The 16052-nt window shown below is 42.6% G+C and overlaps 1 protein-coding gene across 7 annotated transcripts in view; it reads left to right on the top strand.

The window, feature by feature from the left end:
- Positions 1 to 16052, top strand: part of LOC140485987 (ribosomal protein S6 kinase alpha-3) — a 117823-nt gene that overhangs the window by 26204 nt on the left and 75567 nt on the right. For 6 of the 7 annotated variants that reach the window (XM_072584483.1, XM_072584479.1, XM_072584482.1 and 3 more), the window contains one exon: positions 15147 to 15266. In XM_072584483.1, the coding sequence (XP_072440584.1) occupies positions 15147 to 15266 (120 nt within the window). Of the gene's footprint in view, positions 1 to 7638; positions 7736 to 15146; positions 15267 to 16052 lie in introns of all 7 variants that reach the window. The other variant, XM_072584484.1, reaches the window with a different exon arrangement.

Below are 16052 nucleotides of genomic sequence, written 5' to 3'. Positions count from 1 at the left end.
GAACTTCAGTTGTTGTAAAGAGAGGAAATCAATTTTTATGTGAGCTTTTTAGTTCTTCACAGCCTTCATTCTTAAGTGTTATTATTTAGTATTGGCTAAAAGATCATTTATATATGTAATGTCCCTCCCTTACGAGTGAAGTTCAGCTGGGAAATATTATACGTGTCTATTCTAAGATTCTTTTAATGAGTCATATGATCTTCCTGATGTGAAAAGGGAAGTCACTGGTATTTCTGGTTTGTTTGCAAGAGACTGGTTGTTTTTTTTATTTGATATTTTGAATTCTAGAAATATTTTCAAATTTTTAGTGGCCTTTAACTAAGATGTTTGGTCCAGTCTTCTCACTGCAAAGACCTGGAAACATATAATGAAAACTATGTCAGTAAAATTTCAAATACTAAATATCCAAATAGCTTCCCTTTGTGATTCAAAACTTCCAGGCATCTTGTGCAGATGACAGAGTAGATAACTGACTTCCTTTTGCTTATTTGAGATCCTGGACATAGCTGTGAGGTGTACTTATGCCAAACAGAGGGAACTAGATAGAATCTGGGTTTGCTCCCAACTTAAACAAATTTTGTTGCTCAGCACTGGAAGGAAGTTAATATCTGAAGGTATCTTTAAAAGAATACTTATTATGCTGTCTGAAAGCTCAAGATGAATTTTTTTAGGTTTGCTTTGACAACAGGAATGTTTTAGCTGAATGCTATATAAGACCATACATTTGTTTTGTTGCTTCTGGTGATTTGGCTGCCCAGAAACAAACTATTTTAAATGAAAATCTTTGGTGCCAAATGTTGGAATTGCTACTTGGTAGAGTATAATGTAGAGTCATGGCAGTATTTCATATACATCATTCCCATTGCACAGTCATGAGGCATTCCTGATCTTTTATTTGTCGGTTGTTGAATAACCAATTAATTACTCTTCACTTTAGAAAGGGACAGTGAGTGGAGTTTGTAGGGAATTGTGAAAAAATGGTTCTTGGTTAATCTTATGTGGTGTGCTAAATAATACAATTCATGTATCAATGCATTGACTAATCAGCCTGCCTAACTCATTAATAGGACCCTGTTTAGCTTTTTGCAGATTGACTTTCTCCTTGCTTGACACGAAAATACTGCACGTAAATGCTCTGATAGAGGTGGTTTTATTTGTAACTGAGGTAATGATTCCAAGCCAGGAGAGCGAATTCCCATCATGCTCCTTTTGTACTCGCCATAACACCAGAAATCCTAAACCTTCTGCCAGTTTTGCTTTCAGATACACTTGAATAAATCCATGGTGACTTGTCTTCCTATTAGAAATGGTTTCAGCGAGTTTTGAGAAGACTTGTAGCTCAGGTAGAGGTTCTGGATGTAGGTTTGCTGACTGAGCTGGAAGGTTTGTTTTCAGATGTTTTGTCACCATGCTAGGTAACATCATCAGTGAGCCTCTGGATGAAGCATAGGTGGTGTGGCCTACTTTCTATTTGTGTTTTAGGTTTCCATGGGTTGGTGACATCATTTCCTGTGATGCCATTTCTGGCTCTCTGAGGGTGTTAAATGGAATCCAAATCTGTGTGTATTGATAAGGTTCTGATTGGAATGCCATGCTTCTAGGAATTCTCATGTGTGCCACTGTTTGGCTCGTGCTAGGATGGATGTGTTGTCCCAATTAGTGATGTCCTTCCTCGTGTATATCAGGATACTAGTGAGAGTGGGTCATGTCTCTTTGTGGCTAGTTGATGTTCATGTATCCTGGTGGCTAGTTTTCTGCCTGTTTGTCCAATATAGTGTTTGTTACAGTTCTTGCAAGGTATTTTGTAAATGACGTTAGTTCTGCTTGTTGTAGGTATAGGGTCTTTCAAGTTCATTAGCTGCTGTTTTAGTGCATTGGTGGGTTTGTGGGCTACAATGATGCCAAGGGGTCTGAGTAGTCTGGCAGCTATTTCTGATATGTCTTTGATGGAGTTGAGAGTGGCTAGGGTTTCTGAATGTGTTTTGTCTGCTTGTTTGGGTTTGTTGCTAAGAAATCGGTGGACTGTGTTCATTGGGTACCCGTTCTTTTTGAATACCCTGTATAGGTAATTTTTCTCTGCTCTTCGTAGTTCCTCTGTGCCGCAGTGTGGTGGCTCATTGAAATGTTCTAATGCAGCTTTGTTTGTGGATATTGGAATGGTTCTTTCTGTAGTTCAGCATTTGGTCCAAATGTAGTGTTTTCCTGTAGATGCTGGTTCAAAGTTCCGCATTGGCTGTTTGTTCTACTGCGACATATAGGAATGGCAGTTGTTGTTTTCCTCCTCTTTCATGACTTTTCTGCCAGTAAGGGTGGTATTGATGTTCTTGGAGGTTTCCTCGAACTTGTTTCGTTTAGTGATGACAAAGGTGCCATCCACGTAGCAGATCCAACCTTTGTGTTGGATGATTGCCAGAGCTGTTTGTTAGAGTCTCTGCATTACTGTCTGCTAAGAATCCTGGTGTCGGAGATTCCATGGGTGTTCTGTTGGTTTGTCTGTGGTTTTTGTTGTTGATGGTGAAGTGGGTGGTAAGGCATAGATCCACTAGCTTGACTATATTGTCCTTGCTGATGAAGTTAGTGGTGTTTGGTGTATGTGTCTTTGGTTCTTCCATTAGTGTAGTCAATGTTTCCTTGGCCAGATTGATGTTGATGGATGTGATCAGGGCTGCTTTGTCAAAGGAGACCTTTATTTCATCCTCTTCCATCTTGGTGTCTTTGGTCTTCAGGAATTTTTCAGTGGAGTGGATGGAGTGGTGTGTCTTCTACTAAGTATTTTAGTTTTTAGTGTAGCTCCTTGGCCAGTCTGTAAGTTGGTGTTCCAGGTAGTGAGACGACGGGTCTTGGTGTGGCGGGGGGATTTTTGATAATCTGTAGAAGCGTGGTGTGTTGGATCCATTTGATTTCATTTCACCAGATTTGTGTAGGGCTGTAATTCAGTTCTCTAGTTGTGGGGTCAGGTATATTGCCACTTGTTGGTAAATGTTGGTATCTGCATGTAGTGCGTTCGCTTTCTTGATGTAGTCTCTTTGATTTAAAATGACTGTTATGAGGAAGGATGTCACTTCGATTGGGACAACACACCCATCCTAGGACAAGCCAAACACAGACACATGCGAGAATTCCTAGAAACATGGCATTCCAATTGTAACTATCAACAAACACATTGACTCGGATCCCATTTACCACCCCCTGAGATGAAGAACAGGAAATGGCGTCACTGCAGGAAATGGCATCGCCAACCCAAGGAAACCGAAACGCACAGAGTGAGCAAACCTACATGCAGAAATGGTTTTGGCCGAGATTAGTAAATCCAGAAGTTTGTTCAAATCCAGATTGTTCTATGAATTGTCCTGGTTTTGGACCCAGGAAAATAGTGAGGAAAGAGATCAATCTGAGACTGGTACAGTTGAGAACAGAAGCGAGTCAGGCATTCAGGGCAGGCAGGGACAAAGCAGAGAACAAAGTAGGACTGGTAAATTAAACTGCATTTATTTCAATGCAAGGGACCTAACAGGGAAGGCAGATGAACTCAGGGCATGGTTAGGAACATGGGACTGGGACATCATAGCAAGTACAGAAACATGGCTCGGGGATGGACAGGACTGGCAGCTTAATGTTCCAGGATACAAATGCTACAGGAAGGATAGAAAGGGAGGCAAGAGAGGAGGGGGAGTGGCATTTTTGATAAGGGATAACATTACAGCTGTACTGAGGGAGGCTATTCCTGGAAATACATCCAGAGAAATTATTTGGGTGTAACTGAGAAATGACAGTATTATAGAGCCCCTAACTGTCAGAGGGAAATTGAGAAACAAATTTGTAAGGAGATCTCAATTATGTGTAAAACTAATAGGATAGTTATGGTAGGGGATTTTAACTTTCCAATCATAGACTGGGACTGCCATAGCGTGAAGGGTTTAGATGGAGAGGAATTTAAGTGTGCACAAGAGAATTTTCTGATTTCAGTATATGATGAACCTACTAGAGAAGATGCAAAACTTGACCTACTCTTGGGAAATAAGGCAGGGCAGGTGACTGAGGTGTCAGTGGGGGAGCACTTTGGGGCCAGCGACCATAATTCTATTAGATTTAAAATAGTGATGGAAAAGGATAGACCAGATCTAAAAGTTGAAGTTCTGAATTGGAGAAAGGCCAATTTTGATATTCGGCAAGAACTTGCAAAAGCTGATTGGGGGCAGATGTTCTTAGGTAAAGGGATGGTTGGAAAATGGGAAGCCTTCGGAAATGAGATAACAAGAATCCACAGAAAGTATACTCCTGTTCAGGTGAAAGGAAAGGCTGGCAGGTATAGGGAATGCTGGATAACTAAAGAAATTGAGGGTTTGGTTAAGAAAAAGAAGGAAGCATACATTTGGTATAGACGGATAGATGGATTGAATCCTTAGAGTATAAAAGCAGTAGTCTCCTTAAGGAAATCAGGAGGGCAAAAATGGGACATGAGATAGCTTTGGCAAATAGAATTAAGGAGAATCCAAAGGGTTTTTACAAATACATTTAAGGATAAAAGGGTAATTATGGAGAGAATAGGGCCCCTCAAAGATCAGCAAGGTGGCCTTTGTGTGGAGTGGCAGAATATGGAGAAGATACTAAACGAGTATTTTGCATCAATATTTACTGTGAAAAAGGACATGGAAGATATAGAATGGAGTGATATGGATGGTCACATTTTGAAAAACGTCTCTATTACAAAGGAGGAAGTGTTTGATATCTTGAAATGCATAAAGGTGGATAAATCCCCAGGACCTGATCAGGTGTACCCTAGACCTGTGTGGGAGGCTAGGGAAGTGATTGCTGGGCCTCTTACTGAAATTTTTGTATCTTCGATAGTCAAAGGTCAGGTGCCGGAAGATTGGAGGTTGGCTAACGTGCTGCTGTTTAGGAAAGGTGGTGAAGGCAAGCCAGGGAACTATTGACCAGTGACTAGATTAGAGTGGTGCTGGAAAAGCGCAGCCAGTCAGGCAGCATCCGAGGAGCAGGAAAATCGAAGCTTTGGGCAAAGGCCCTTCAGGAATGAAGGCAAGAGCCTCCAGGAGATAAATGGAAGGAGTGTGGGGCTGAGGAGAAGGTAGAAAAGAGTACAATAGGTGGATGGGGGTGGGGATGAAGGTGTTATGTCAGAGAGGAGGGTGGAATGGATGGGTGGGAAGGGAGATTGGCAGGTAGGACCGGTCATGAGGATGGTGCTGAGCTGGAAGATGGGAGGAGGGGAAATGAGGAAACTGGTGAAGTCCATATTAATGTCCTGGGGTTAGTGTTCCGAGGTGGAAGATCAGTCGTCGGGTGGTGAGGGAGGGGCAGTGGAGGAGGCCCAGGACTTGCATGTCCTTTGCAGAGTCTGAGGGGGAGTTGAAATGTTGCGCCATGGGGTGGAGGGGTTGATTGGTGCGGGTGTCCTGGGGATGTTCCCTAAAACACTCTGGGGAGAATGTATGCCTTCTCACGATGTAGAGGAGACCGCATCAGGAGAAACAGATACAATAAATGACATTGGTGGATATGCAGGTGAAACTTTGGATGTGGAAGCGTCCTTTGTGGCTTTGGATGGAGATGAGGTGTGGGTGCAGGTTTTGCAATTCCAGCAGTGGCAGGTGAAGGTGCCAGCAGGCGAGGGTGGGTTGTTGGGGGGCGTGCACCTGACCAGGTAGTCATGGAGGGAACGGGCTTTGCAGAAAGGGGTGGGGAGGGAATATATCCTTTGGTGGTGGGGTCCTTGGTGTTGGGAATGTCGGCGGATGATGCGGTTTATGCAGAGGTTGGTATGGTGAAAGGTGAGGACCAGGGGGGTTCTGTCCTTGTTACGGTTGGATAGTGGGGTTTGAGGGCGGAGGTGCGGGATATGGATGAGATGCGTTGGAGGGCATCTTATACCACGTGGGAGGGAAATTTTGGTCTCTAAAGGAGGCCGCCATCTGGTGTGTTCTGTGGTGGAACTGGTCCTCCTGGGAGCAGATACGGCAGAGGTGGAAGAATTGGGAATATGGGATAGCATTTATGCAGGAGGTAGGGTGGGAGAGGTGCAATCCAAGTAACTGTGGGAGTCGGTGGGTTTGTAAAAAAAAAAGTCAGTGTCAAGTTGGTCGTCATTGATGGAGATGGGGAGGGAAGTGTCAGAGATGATCCAGGTGAATTTAAGGTCGCGGTGGTATGTGTTGGTGAAGTTGATGAACTGTTCAACCTCGCAGGAGCATGAGGTGGTGCCGATGCAGTCATCAATGTAGCGGAGGAAGAGGTGGGGAATGGTTCTGGTGTAACTATGGAAGATGGACTGTTCTAAGTAGCCGACAATGAGACCGGTATAGTTGGGGCCCATATGGGTGCCCATGGCTACCCCTTTGGTCTGGAGGAAATGGGAGGATTTGAAGGAGAAATTAATGGTGAGGACCAGTTTAGCCAAACAAACTAGTGTGTCAGTAGAAGGGTACTGTTGGGGACGTCTGGAAAGGAAGAAATGGAGGGCTTGGAGGCCCTAGTCATGGATGGAGGTGTAGAGAGATTGGATGTCCACGGTGAAGATGAGGCTTTGGGGCCCGGGGAAACTGAAGTCTTGGAGGAGGTGAAGGGCGTGGGTGGTGTCTGGAGCGTATGTGGGGAGTTCCTGGACTAGGGCGGAGATAGGACAGTATCAAGGTGGGGGGCGATGAGTTTGGGGCAGGAGCATACTGAGACAGTGGGTCGGCCAGGGTGGTCAGGCTTGTGGATCTTGGGAGGGAGGTAGAATCTGGCAGTTGTGGGGTTCCCGGACTACGAGGTAGGAAATTGCGGGTGGGAGATCTCCTAAGGTGATGAGGTTGTGTATGGTCTGGGAGATGATTTGATGATGGGTGTCAGAGGGGTCATGGTCAAGGGGGCGGTAGGAGGAAGTGTCTTCGAATTGGCGTCTGGCTTCAGCGATGTAGAGGTACCACTGCACCCCCTTTATCTTCTGGTTTGATGGTGGGAGTGGAGGGCTGTGCGTTTGGGGTGGGGTGGGGGTGTAGACAGGTTGAGGCGGTTAATGTCTCAGCAGCAGTTGGAAATGGAGAGATCGAGGGTGGGTAATAGGCCTGCACGGGATGTCCAGGTGGATGGCATGTGTCGGAGGTGTGCAAAGGGGTCCTTGGAAGATGGGTGGGAGTCCTGATTAAAAAAGTAAGATTGGAGGCGGCAGAAGTGTTCGACATCACAATGTGTATTCAATTCATTGATGCGTGGACAGAGGGGGATAAAGGTAAACCTTTGCTGAGTGCTGATCGTTCGTCCTCAGTGAGGGGGCGATCTGGGGGATAGTGAAAACTCTGGGTAGGTGGGGAGCTGGGATTTGGGAGCCTGTAACTGGAGTGGGTGTGGTGGTAGGAGAAATGGGGGTGGAGTCATAAGTATGGGTGATGTTCCCCTAAGGGTTCTGGGGGGAGGTGGGGATGGTGACAGTGGGATCTGTTGGGGGGTGGTCAGTGTGCAGGTCAGTGGTGTTGGGGGTGGAACTGGTGGAGAACACGGCAATGCGGGGGTGTGGGGGTGAGGCCGCTGAGCGTGTGACGTCAGTGATGACGTGAGGGGCGGAGGTGATGTCGTGTGTGAAATCGTGAGGGGCGGGAGTGGCCATGATGGCGGTGAAAGTGACATCATTGATCCCCGTAGGGATTGTAGCTGTACCAGCCTCCTGGATAAAGGCGATCGAGCAGTTGCGGAGGCCAGGGGAACCTTCTGGAATGTTTGAGGAATGCTGGTTATGGAGGTAGGTATATAAAAGCTTATTGTACTTACACGGTTTTGATGTTTGAAATGGTATTGAAATACTGTTCGTTGAGAGTATGAATTCTTTTTAGGATATAGGACAGGAGAAGATTCGCAGTTCTGAGAGAGTGTGGCCCTCAGTTGAGGCACAGCTGACTAGAGGTTAGGTGCTGGCACATTACTGCAAATGTGGAGCGGAGGATCCTGAAGGAGAACTGTTTCTGGTGGTTTTGAATCTGTAGTCTGTACTGATTGTCCTGTTTGGGTCTAAACTGTGCTAGTTTGAATGTAGTCTGGAGTCCATGTGGGATCAGTTGGCTGTGGAGGCAAGCACTGACGAATCCGATGTGGCTGTGGTAAGGGGTCTGTTTCAGTACATGGTTGAAGAGCTTCAGGGCAGAGGAGATGACCTGTGGGGTTTCAGTGAGCGAGAGAGACTCAGACTTTTGTGGAGAGAGGAGAACTTCTTCAATGTAGGCATCCTTGCAAGAGGATTCGTAGTAAGATTTAAAATCAACCTTTGCCACTATAGACCAGTGAGCCTGATGTGGGCAAGTTGTTGGAGGGAATCCTGAGGGACATGATGTACATGTATTTGGAAAGGCAAGCACTGAATAGGGATAGTCAACATAGCTTTGTACGTGGGAAATCGTGTCTCTCAAGCTTGATTGCATTTTTTTTGAAGAAGTATCCAAGAGGATTGATGAGGGCAGAGAGGTAGATGTGATCTGAATTCACATGTGATCAGGACTTCAGTAAGGCATTCGACAAGGTTCCCCATGGGAGACTGGTTAGCAAGGTTGGATCTCACAATACAGGGAAAACTAGCCATTTGGATACAGAACTGGCTCAAAGGTAGAAGACAGAGGGTGGTGGTGGAGAGTTGATTTTCAGACTGGAGGCCTGTGACGAATGGAATGCCACAAGGATTGGTGCTGGGTCCACTACTTTCATTTACATAAATGATTTGGATGTGAGCGTAAAGAGGTATAGTTAGTAAGTTTGCAGATGACACCAAAAGTGGACAGTGAGGAAGCTTCCCTCAGATTACAGTGGGATCTTGACCAGATGGGCCAGTTGGCTGAGAAGTGGCAGATGGAGTTTAATTCAAATAAATGCGAGGTGCTGCATTTTGGGGAAGCACATCAGAACAGGACTTATACACTTAATGGTAAGGTCCTAGGGAGTGTTGCTGAACAAAGAGACCTTGAAATGCAGTTTCATAGCTCCTTGAAATTGGAGGCGCAGGTATATAGGATAGCGAAGGTGGTGTTTGGTATGCTTTCCTTTATTGGTCAGAGTATTGAGTACAGCAGTTGCGAGCTCAAGCTGTAGCTGGCTGCACAGGACATTGGTTAGACCACTGTTGGAATATTAGATTAGATTTCATACAGTGTGGAAACAGGTCCTTCGGCCCAACAAGTCCACACCAACCCTCCGAAGAGCAACCGACCCAAACCCATTCCCCTACCTTTACTCCTGACTAAGGCACCTAACACTATGGGCAATTTAGCATGGCCAATTCACCTAGCCTGCACATCTTTGGACTGTGGGAGGAAACCGGAGCACCTGGAGGAAACCCATGCAGATACTGGGAGAATGTGCAAACTCCACACAGTTGCCCGAGTCGGGAATTGAACCCGGATCTCTGGTGCTGAGAGGCAGCAGTGCTAACCACTGAGCCACCATGCAGCCCTAATTCTGGTCTCCTTCGTATCGGAAACTTGAAAGGGTTCAGAAAAGATTTACAAGGGCGTTGCTAGGATTGGAGGATTTGAGCTATAGCGAGAGGCTGAATGGGCTGAGGCTGTTTTCCCTGGAGCGTCGGAGGCTGAGGGGTGATTTTATGGAGGTTTACAAAATTGAGAGGGGCATGGATAAGATAAATAGGTAAAGTCTTTTCCTTGGGATAGAGGATTCCAGAATGAGAGGGCATAGGTTTAGGGTGAGAGGGGAAAGGTATAAAAGGGACCTAAGGGGCACTGTTTTCATGCAGAGGGTGGTATGTGTATGGAATGGGCTGCCAGAGGAAGTGGAAGATGCTAGTACAATTGAAACATTTTAAAAGGCATTTGGATGGGTATATGGGCCAGGTGTTGGCAGGTGGGACTAGATTGGGTTGGGATATCTGGTCAGCGTGGGTGGGTTGGACCAAAGGGTCTGTTTCTGTGCTGCACATCTACTTAGGTAAAATTACACTTGACATTTACATAAAGGACAAGTCCTTCCAAATACAACCATTGTTCTTTCACGGATGAAAAGAAAATTTCAAAAATGCATATATCTTTATTCTAAGATCTTTCCAAAGCGTCAAAGCCCGAAGACAGTCGATGAGATGGGGATAATGGGGTTCATAGCTGTTCGATAGAAGTGGTTTGTGATGTTACAAAAGAGCCTGTGCTGCGAACTCAAATATCCTCTGTTCACTATGGGCTATTTAATGCTGCTAAACTCTAGAGAACCATATGTCATTAAGTGTTTGTGACAGTGTTATGTTAATGGAGCACAAAATTACGAAGATGCTGTGCTAAATGAAAAGGACTAATATGCTTTGATAAATTTCTGTAGGGGCAAGTGTAAGGTTATCTATTTTAGTGTAAGTCTTATTGCATGCACAGTTACATAGAACTGTGTTGCAGAGGCGAGTGTCCCTGCCTCTCTGTGCCTAAAGATTTGAGTTCAGGTCTCACCTTGGGCGAGATGGCCAAAGAGGTGTTGTAACACAATCAAACGTCTTGATTTTAAGAGAACAAGCAACACAAGTTCAACAGATTCATAATATTTCATGCTTTCCAATGGTGAGGCAGAGAGTAAAATGAAGGCAACAGAAGCGAACCCAGGTTTTGACTATTTGTATTTAGCCATTTATTTGATCACTTAATAGTGCTTTCTCTTTGTGCATAGGTACCTTTAGGCTTGCTATTGCTTTGTCGTGAATGCTGGCCCATCATGTTTTCTTTCCTTACTTGTCATCTGTGGCTATTACCATTTTTCACTTGTGCTCTTTCTATACTTCAATCAATTTTTAACAATATTACAGTCATTGTAATGTTGACTGATATTGTCATTCTCCTTCAGGTTTTAGTTTTCTTCTATAGCTAACAACTCTGTAATTTAAGTATTACTTGTCAGGGACACTCGACTTAGAATTGCGAACTGTGAAGGAGGTGTGGAATGCCAGAAGAAACTTGACAAGTTGGTGCAATGGGTGGATAGGTAGCAGATGACAGTCAGTGCAGAGAGACAGAAAGACCATACAGTCTAGGGGGTGTGGGAGCAGAAGGACCTGTGTGTACATATGCCCAAATCATTGAGGTGATTGGACCAGTGAAGAGAGCTATAAATCAAGTATATAGTGCTCTCCAGCTTTACTTACAAGGACTTAAGAGTACACGAGCAAGATGTATATGTTGAACTTGTATATGACACTTGTTAGATCTCAGACTGGAGTACTCTTGTCAGTTATGGGTACTACGTTATAAGAAAGATGCAAATGCATTGAACAGAGTGCAGAAGCAATTTGAGAACGTATCCAGGCATGAGATTGGATTGAAGCTGGGTCTGTTCTTGCAGAGTGGAAGGCTGAGAGAAGATCTGATTGAGGTTTCCAAAATCATGAGCAAGCTGGACAGAGTAGATAGGCTGAGCGTTTGTAAAATAATAAGAACAAGAGGACATAGTTTTAGTTACGTAACTTTAACTTTAAATCTATCTTTTCCACACAGCAAGTTGTTAGACCATGGAACGTACTACCTGGAAATGGAGTAGAGGAATGTTTGGTTGAGGCACTCAAGGGCATTGGCTGATTATTTGGATCAAAATGCATTGAGCAACTTGCCCTCAATAGTTGGAAATACTGATTTGATAAATTAATCGATTCTCAGGATTCGATAAGGCTAATACATAACTGCAAAAGGCAAAAAGACCAGAGGATCTGAAATAAAAACAGGAAGTGCTAGAAAATTTCAGGTCTGCCAGCATCTGTGGCGAGTGACTCAGTTAATATTGAGTCCAATATGACGGTTCTGATGGCCAACATCCACAGTATTTTGCCTTTAAAATACACCAGACAGTTTTTAGTTTTAGAAATCCTTGGTTTGGTTCATGGTGGGTGTTTGGGTATGTGGCCTCCAAGTTCATAATCACAACTGCCTGTGTATCAAGAGAGGGCTTTTTTTTTTGGGATGATCGAAACCCACTGCCCTGCCTGAGAGCAAGCTGAACACTATGGATCAAAATTTGTAAAGCTCCTGGTTTGTATGGCTTATCATTTGTTTTATTTTTATGTAGTCACATAAGGGATGCTTTTAATCAATAAATCATATAGATATTTTCTACTTTAGATTGCTGCTTGATTGTTAAGATTTTTACTGTGCTCTGAAGAAAATGGAAGATATTTGGCGAAAGCCAAAGCCTCCAAAACTGACTCTACTTGTTGGGCAAACCTTTGCGTTGTGCTAAGTGCATAATGAAAAAAGTTTGGAATTTCACTAAACTAAATCAGCAAAGCTTCTGCAGTTAATAAATTGTCTGGACCTTGAGAGCTAGTTGCATAAAATGGTTGAGTGTTTATGATTAAAGTTTTATGGTATGTCTATAGAATGTAAGAAATTCATTTACACCCATTCAACTTTTTAGTTGTCATCTGAAATGAGGCATTTGGACACAGAATTTTGCAAAAAGTTGGAAGGAAATATTGTCTTTGCACAGAGAGCGCTTCTGTAATGAACAAATTGGAATCTGTTCTGATGCCCACCGTGGTTGAATTGACTAATGCTTTACTTAGCCCTGCAGATGAGTATTAGCCACTTTTAATTCTTGCAGCCAAGTATGCCCTCTAAGAGCTGGTGCTCATCAGAGTTGAGAAATGATGTAAAACAAAATTTCAGACGGAAAGAACCACAATGTTTCCAGAACTTAAAAAGGAATCTTTGAAATTGATAAGTCTCAAGAGCTATTGGATGTAAATTGAGCAATATGATACCAGGTGAATATGAACCTGTCAGTTTAAAAAATACCTGCAAGATTCCAAATAGATTTATTTCAGATCCATGGTATGGAAATTTTGACACTGTGAAGAAAAATATTTTTAAGTTGCGGGAATAGCTACGGTGAAATGGTCACAAAGTAGATTGGATGTGAGACTGGCCCTAAAGCATAGTCATGCTAAATGAGTTAGCAAATCTTTTGGTGTGACAATGGATTGGACTTTATGGTCCAATCATGCATGGTTTCTGGCATTGTTGATGAACTCTAGTTCAAGAGGAATCGTTGCAATTAAATGATTTAGAGATTGCCATTTTCCATTGTGTTGCATTAATTTGTGCCATTTATTTTAAAGAAAGTATCTCTCATTCAGGGTGAGAAATAGGCTGAGTTGGAGAGTATTCCCTAGGCAATTATAGCACAGCCAGAAGCAGGCTGAAGTTTCCTTGATACTGTTCTGAGAAAATGCCCCATTATTAACATAAGAAGAACCTTGGTGTAGGGGTTTTTCCATTTCCACACCAAACAACCTGTACCGGTATCAACATAATAGTTTTGTGTTTTAAATTGCTTCCATAAGAGAAGCTGTTGAGTACAGGAAACTGATTCGACGCAGAGCCATTGCAGCCAGCAGGCACTTTGGACTTTCATGCCATCCCTAGACTGGCTTTTAAATTTGTCTGAGGCAAACAACTAGTATCAAATCGTCTTGGCAGTCACTTCCTTACTTCAACCTTTGGAGGTCTAGATGTGTAGAATTATTACCAATTCAGGCACTGCATAATTTCTTAGAAGATGTCTGTGTACACTTTTGGCTATTCCAAGTTGAGAACTTAACTCTTTGTTAACTTGCCTACAATTCAAAATTTTCAATTACCTACTTCACAGTTGGAAGTTGACTACCTCGTGGCAATTAACATGTCAACATGGAAAATTAGCTGTGCAGGTCTTGCTTAAGGTCACTTTCTGGATGACCTTTGTAAAGCAGTTGTTCTAATATTTTAATTGGTTGTTGTTTCAGGGCTACAATGCTGATTACCCCGCGTAGATGCTCACAAAATAAATCTGTTTTGCTGAGTAATGTATTTGTTACCTGTACTGTAAAGATCCAATGAAACAAATGACTAAACAATGAGATGACAGATTGTTTTCTACAAAGCTATGCATCAGTTCAGTCCAGTCCAATTCAAACTTAAAATCAGATTAAGGGACAGTCCACCTATTTCACTGGTGCTTTCTCTGCAAGACTGCCTTGTGAGGTAGTTGTCGTACTGATTTGAATATTCTAGCATAGGCGTAATGACTAAAAATGAAAATCCCTCAACTGATAGGTGCTGACATCTGGTACATGGCTCCTAACTGTTGGCTCACCACCTCCTTTAAATCTGTTATTTTCTTTGTCAGTGAAGAATCCGGAAAGAGAGAATATCGATAATACTTAGTTGTAAATATGGAAGCAGATGTTTCGGTCCATTTTGTCCATGCTGACCAGACTTTCCAATCTGACCTAGTCATGTTTGCCAGCATTTGGCCCACATCCCTCAATACTTCCTATTCATACACCCATCTAGATGTTTCTTAAATATTGTAGTTATACCTGCCCCTGGCAGCTCAATCCATGCAAGTACCACTCTCTGCATGAGAAAGTTACCCCTCAAGTCCTTTTTAAATCTTTTCCCTTTCATGCCCTCTACTTTTGGACTGCTCCCACCCTAGGAAAAAGACTTTGACTATTCACCCTATTCAGCCTCTCTAACTCAAATCCTGCAGTCTCAGCAGCATCTTTGTAAATCTTTTCTGCACACTCTCCAGTTTAAGTCCTGTAACTGGGCAACCACAATTGTATGCAGTATTCTAAATGTGACCTTACTAATGACATCTCAGTTCCTGTATTCTGTGCTCTGGCCGATGAAGGCAAGCTTGCCAAATGCCATCTTCACCATCCTGTCTGCCTTTGACTCCACTTTCAAGGAACTATGCACCTACATCACTAGGTCTGAAACGTGTTCTGCATTCTTGATACTATAATCAGGTTTCATGTATCTAGTGGACTTAGAGGAATTGATTTTTGCTTCTGTTTAGCTGCAGGCCAAAGCAAACTATTATTGAGGGTTTATTCAATCTAGAGAGGAAACTGTGACATCACCTATCTGCAGCATCTGGCTTTCTCATTGGATCAAGGCAGTATATGGCCCCACAGTTGAGTAGAAAATGCATATCTTCGAGAATAAATATTCTAAATTCTTGACTAAAGGATGAAATTCCCTTGCAAACTTTGTTATTAAGAGTTCAATTTAAGTTTTTATGCTGATGCAACATCTAAGATTTTGTAGAAACTACTTAGTCGAATTTGGTTATTAAATTGGTGTATTAATTTTGGATGAACATTTTTGCATCATATAACTACTTTTCTTTCACCTCTTCAGCAAGATCAAGAAAATGAACAGGAGATACCAATAACGTGCCTTGTGAAAGAAGGATGTGAAAAGGCTGACCCCTCTCAGTTTGAGTTTCTTAAAGTTTTGGGACAAGGGTCATTTGGAAAAGTAAGTCTTTGGTGAAATATTTTCAGAAAACTTTCAATGTTGAAATATTAATTAGTGTTTTTCTCAATGTATAGATCCATGGTCTAAGTGATTTGTTGACCCAGTTTGTAAATTATTACATTTTTCACTATTTGATTTTCAAATTTTTATTGGCTCCAGGGAGGTTAGGATCATTTCTGATTTTGCCACTAAGCTGAAGTTATTTCATTAAGCTGTGATTTTGTCAAACAGTTAACAAATATGTCTTATTTGGTCTTGATCTAAAGCATCAATTTAAAGGTGAATTACAACGCAAGTAAGTGCATTATGCTATTACTAAATCTATTCATCAATTTTTGTCAGTATGGAAGATGTTCAGCCAAAATGAATAGATTCTTGCATGCTAAGTGAATTGAGAAATGTGGGGATAAGTGAAAACTTGGAGCCATTCAACATTTGAACACAGTCTGGGAAAGAAACTCAAAATGGTATAGTAAAATATGGCTGGAGATGCTGACAAATGAAATTAGAGGGGAAAGCCATTATCTTGGAATGTGAAGTTGGTTGGAGACTCTAGTAGCTACCTTTTACCATTTTTAAAAGAAAATGTAGAAACTGAAGTTATGAAAATGGATTAAGTACTATTTTCAGTTTTTAAATTTTGAGCCCACTATTTGAGAAAGGAAAGCTAAAAGAAAAGAGAACTACATTGTCCTTGGTAACAGGGGTAACAAATGCTAGTATTTATCATAAAGGACATGATAAATTAACCCTGATAAAAATGATCTGATTGGGTGCAGCTGGTTG

Source organism: Chiloscyllium punctatum, chromosome 15, assembly GCF_047496795.1.
Source record: "Chiloscyllium punctatum isolate Juve2018m chromosome 15, sChiPun1.3, whole genome shotgun sequence".
Lineage (NCBI taxonomy): Eukaryota > Metazoa > Chordata > Chondrichthyes > Orectolobiformes > Hemiscylliidae > Chiloscyllium > Chiloscyllium punctatum.
This window is presented reverse-complemented; position numbering and strand designations above follow the sequence as displayed.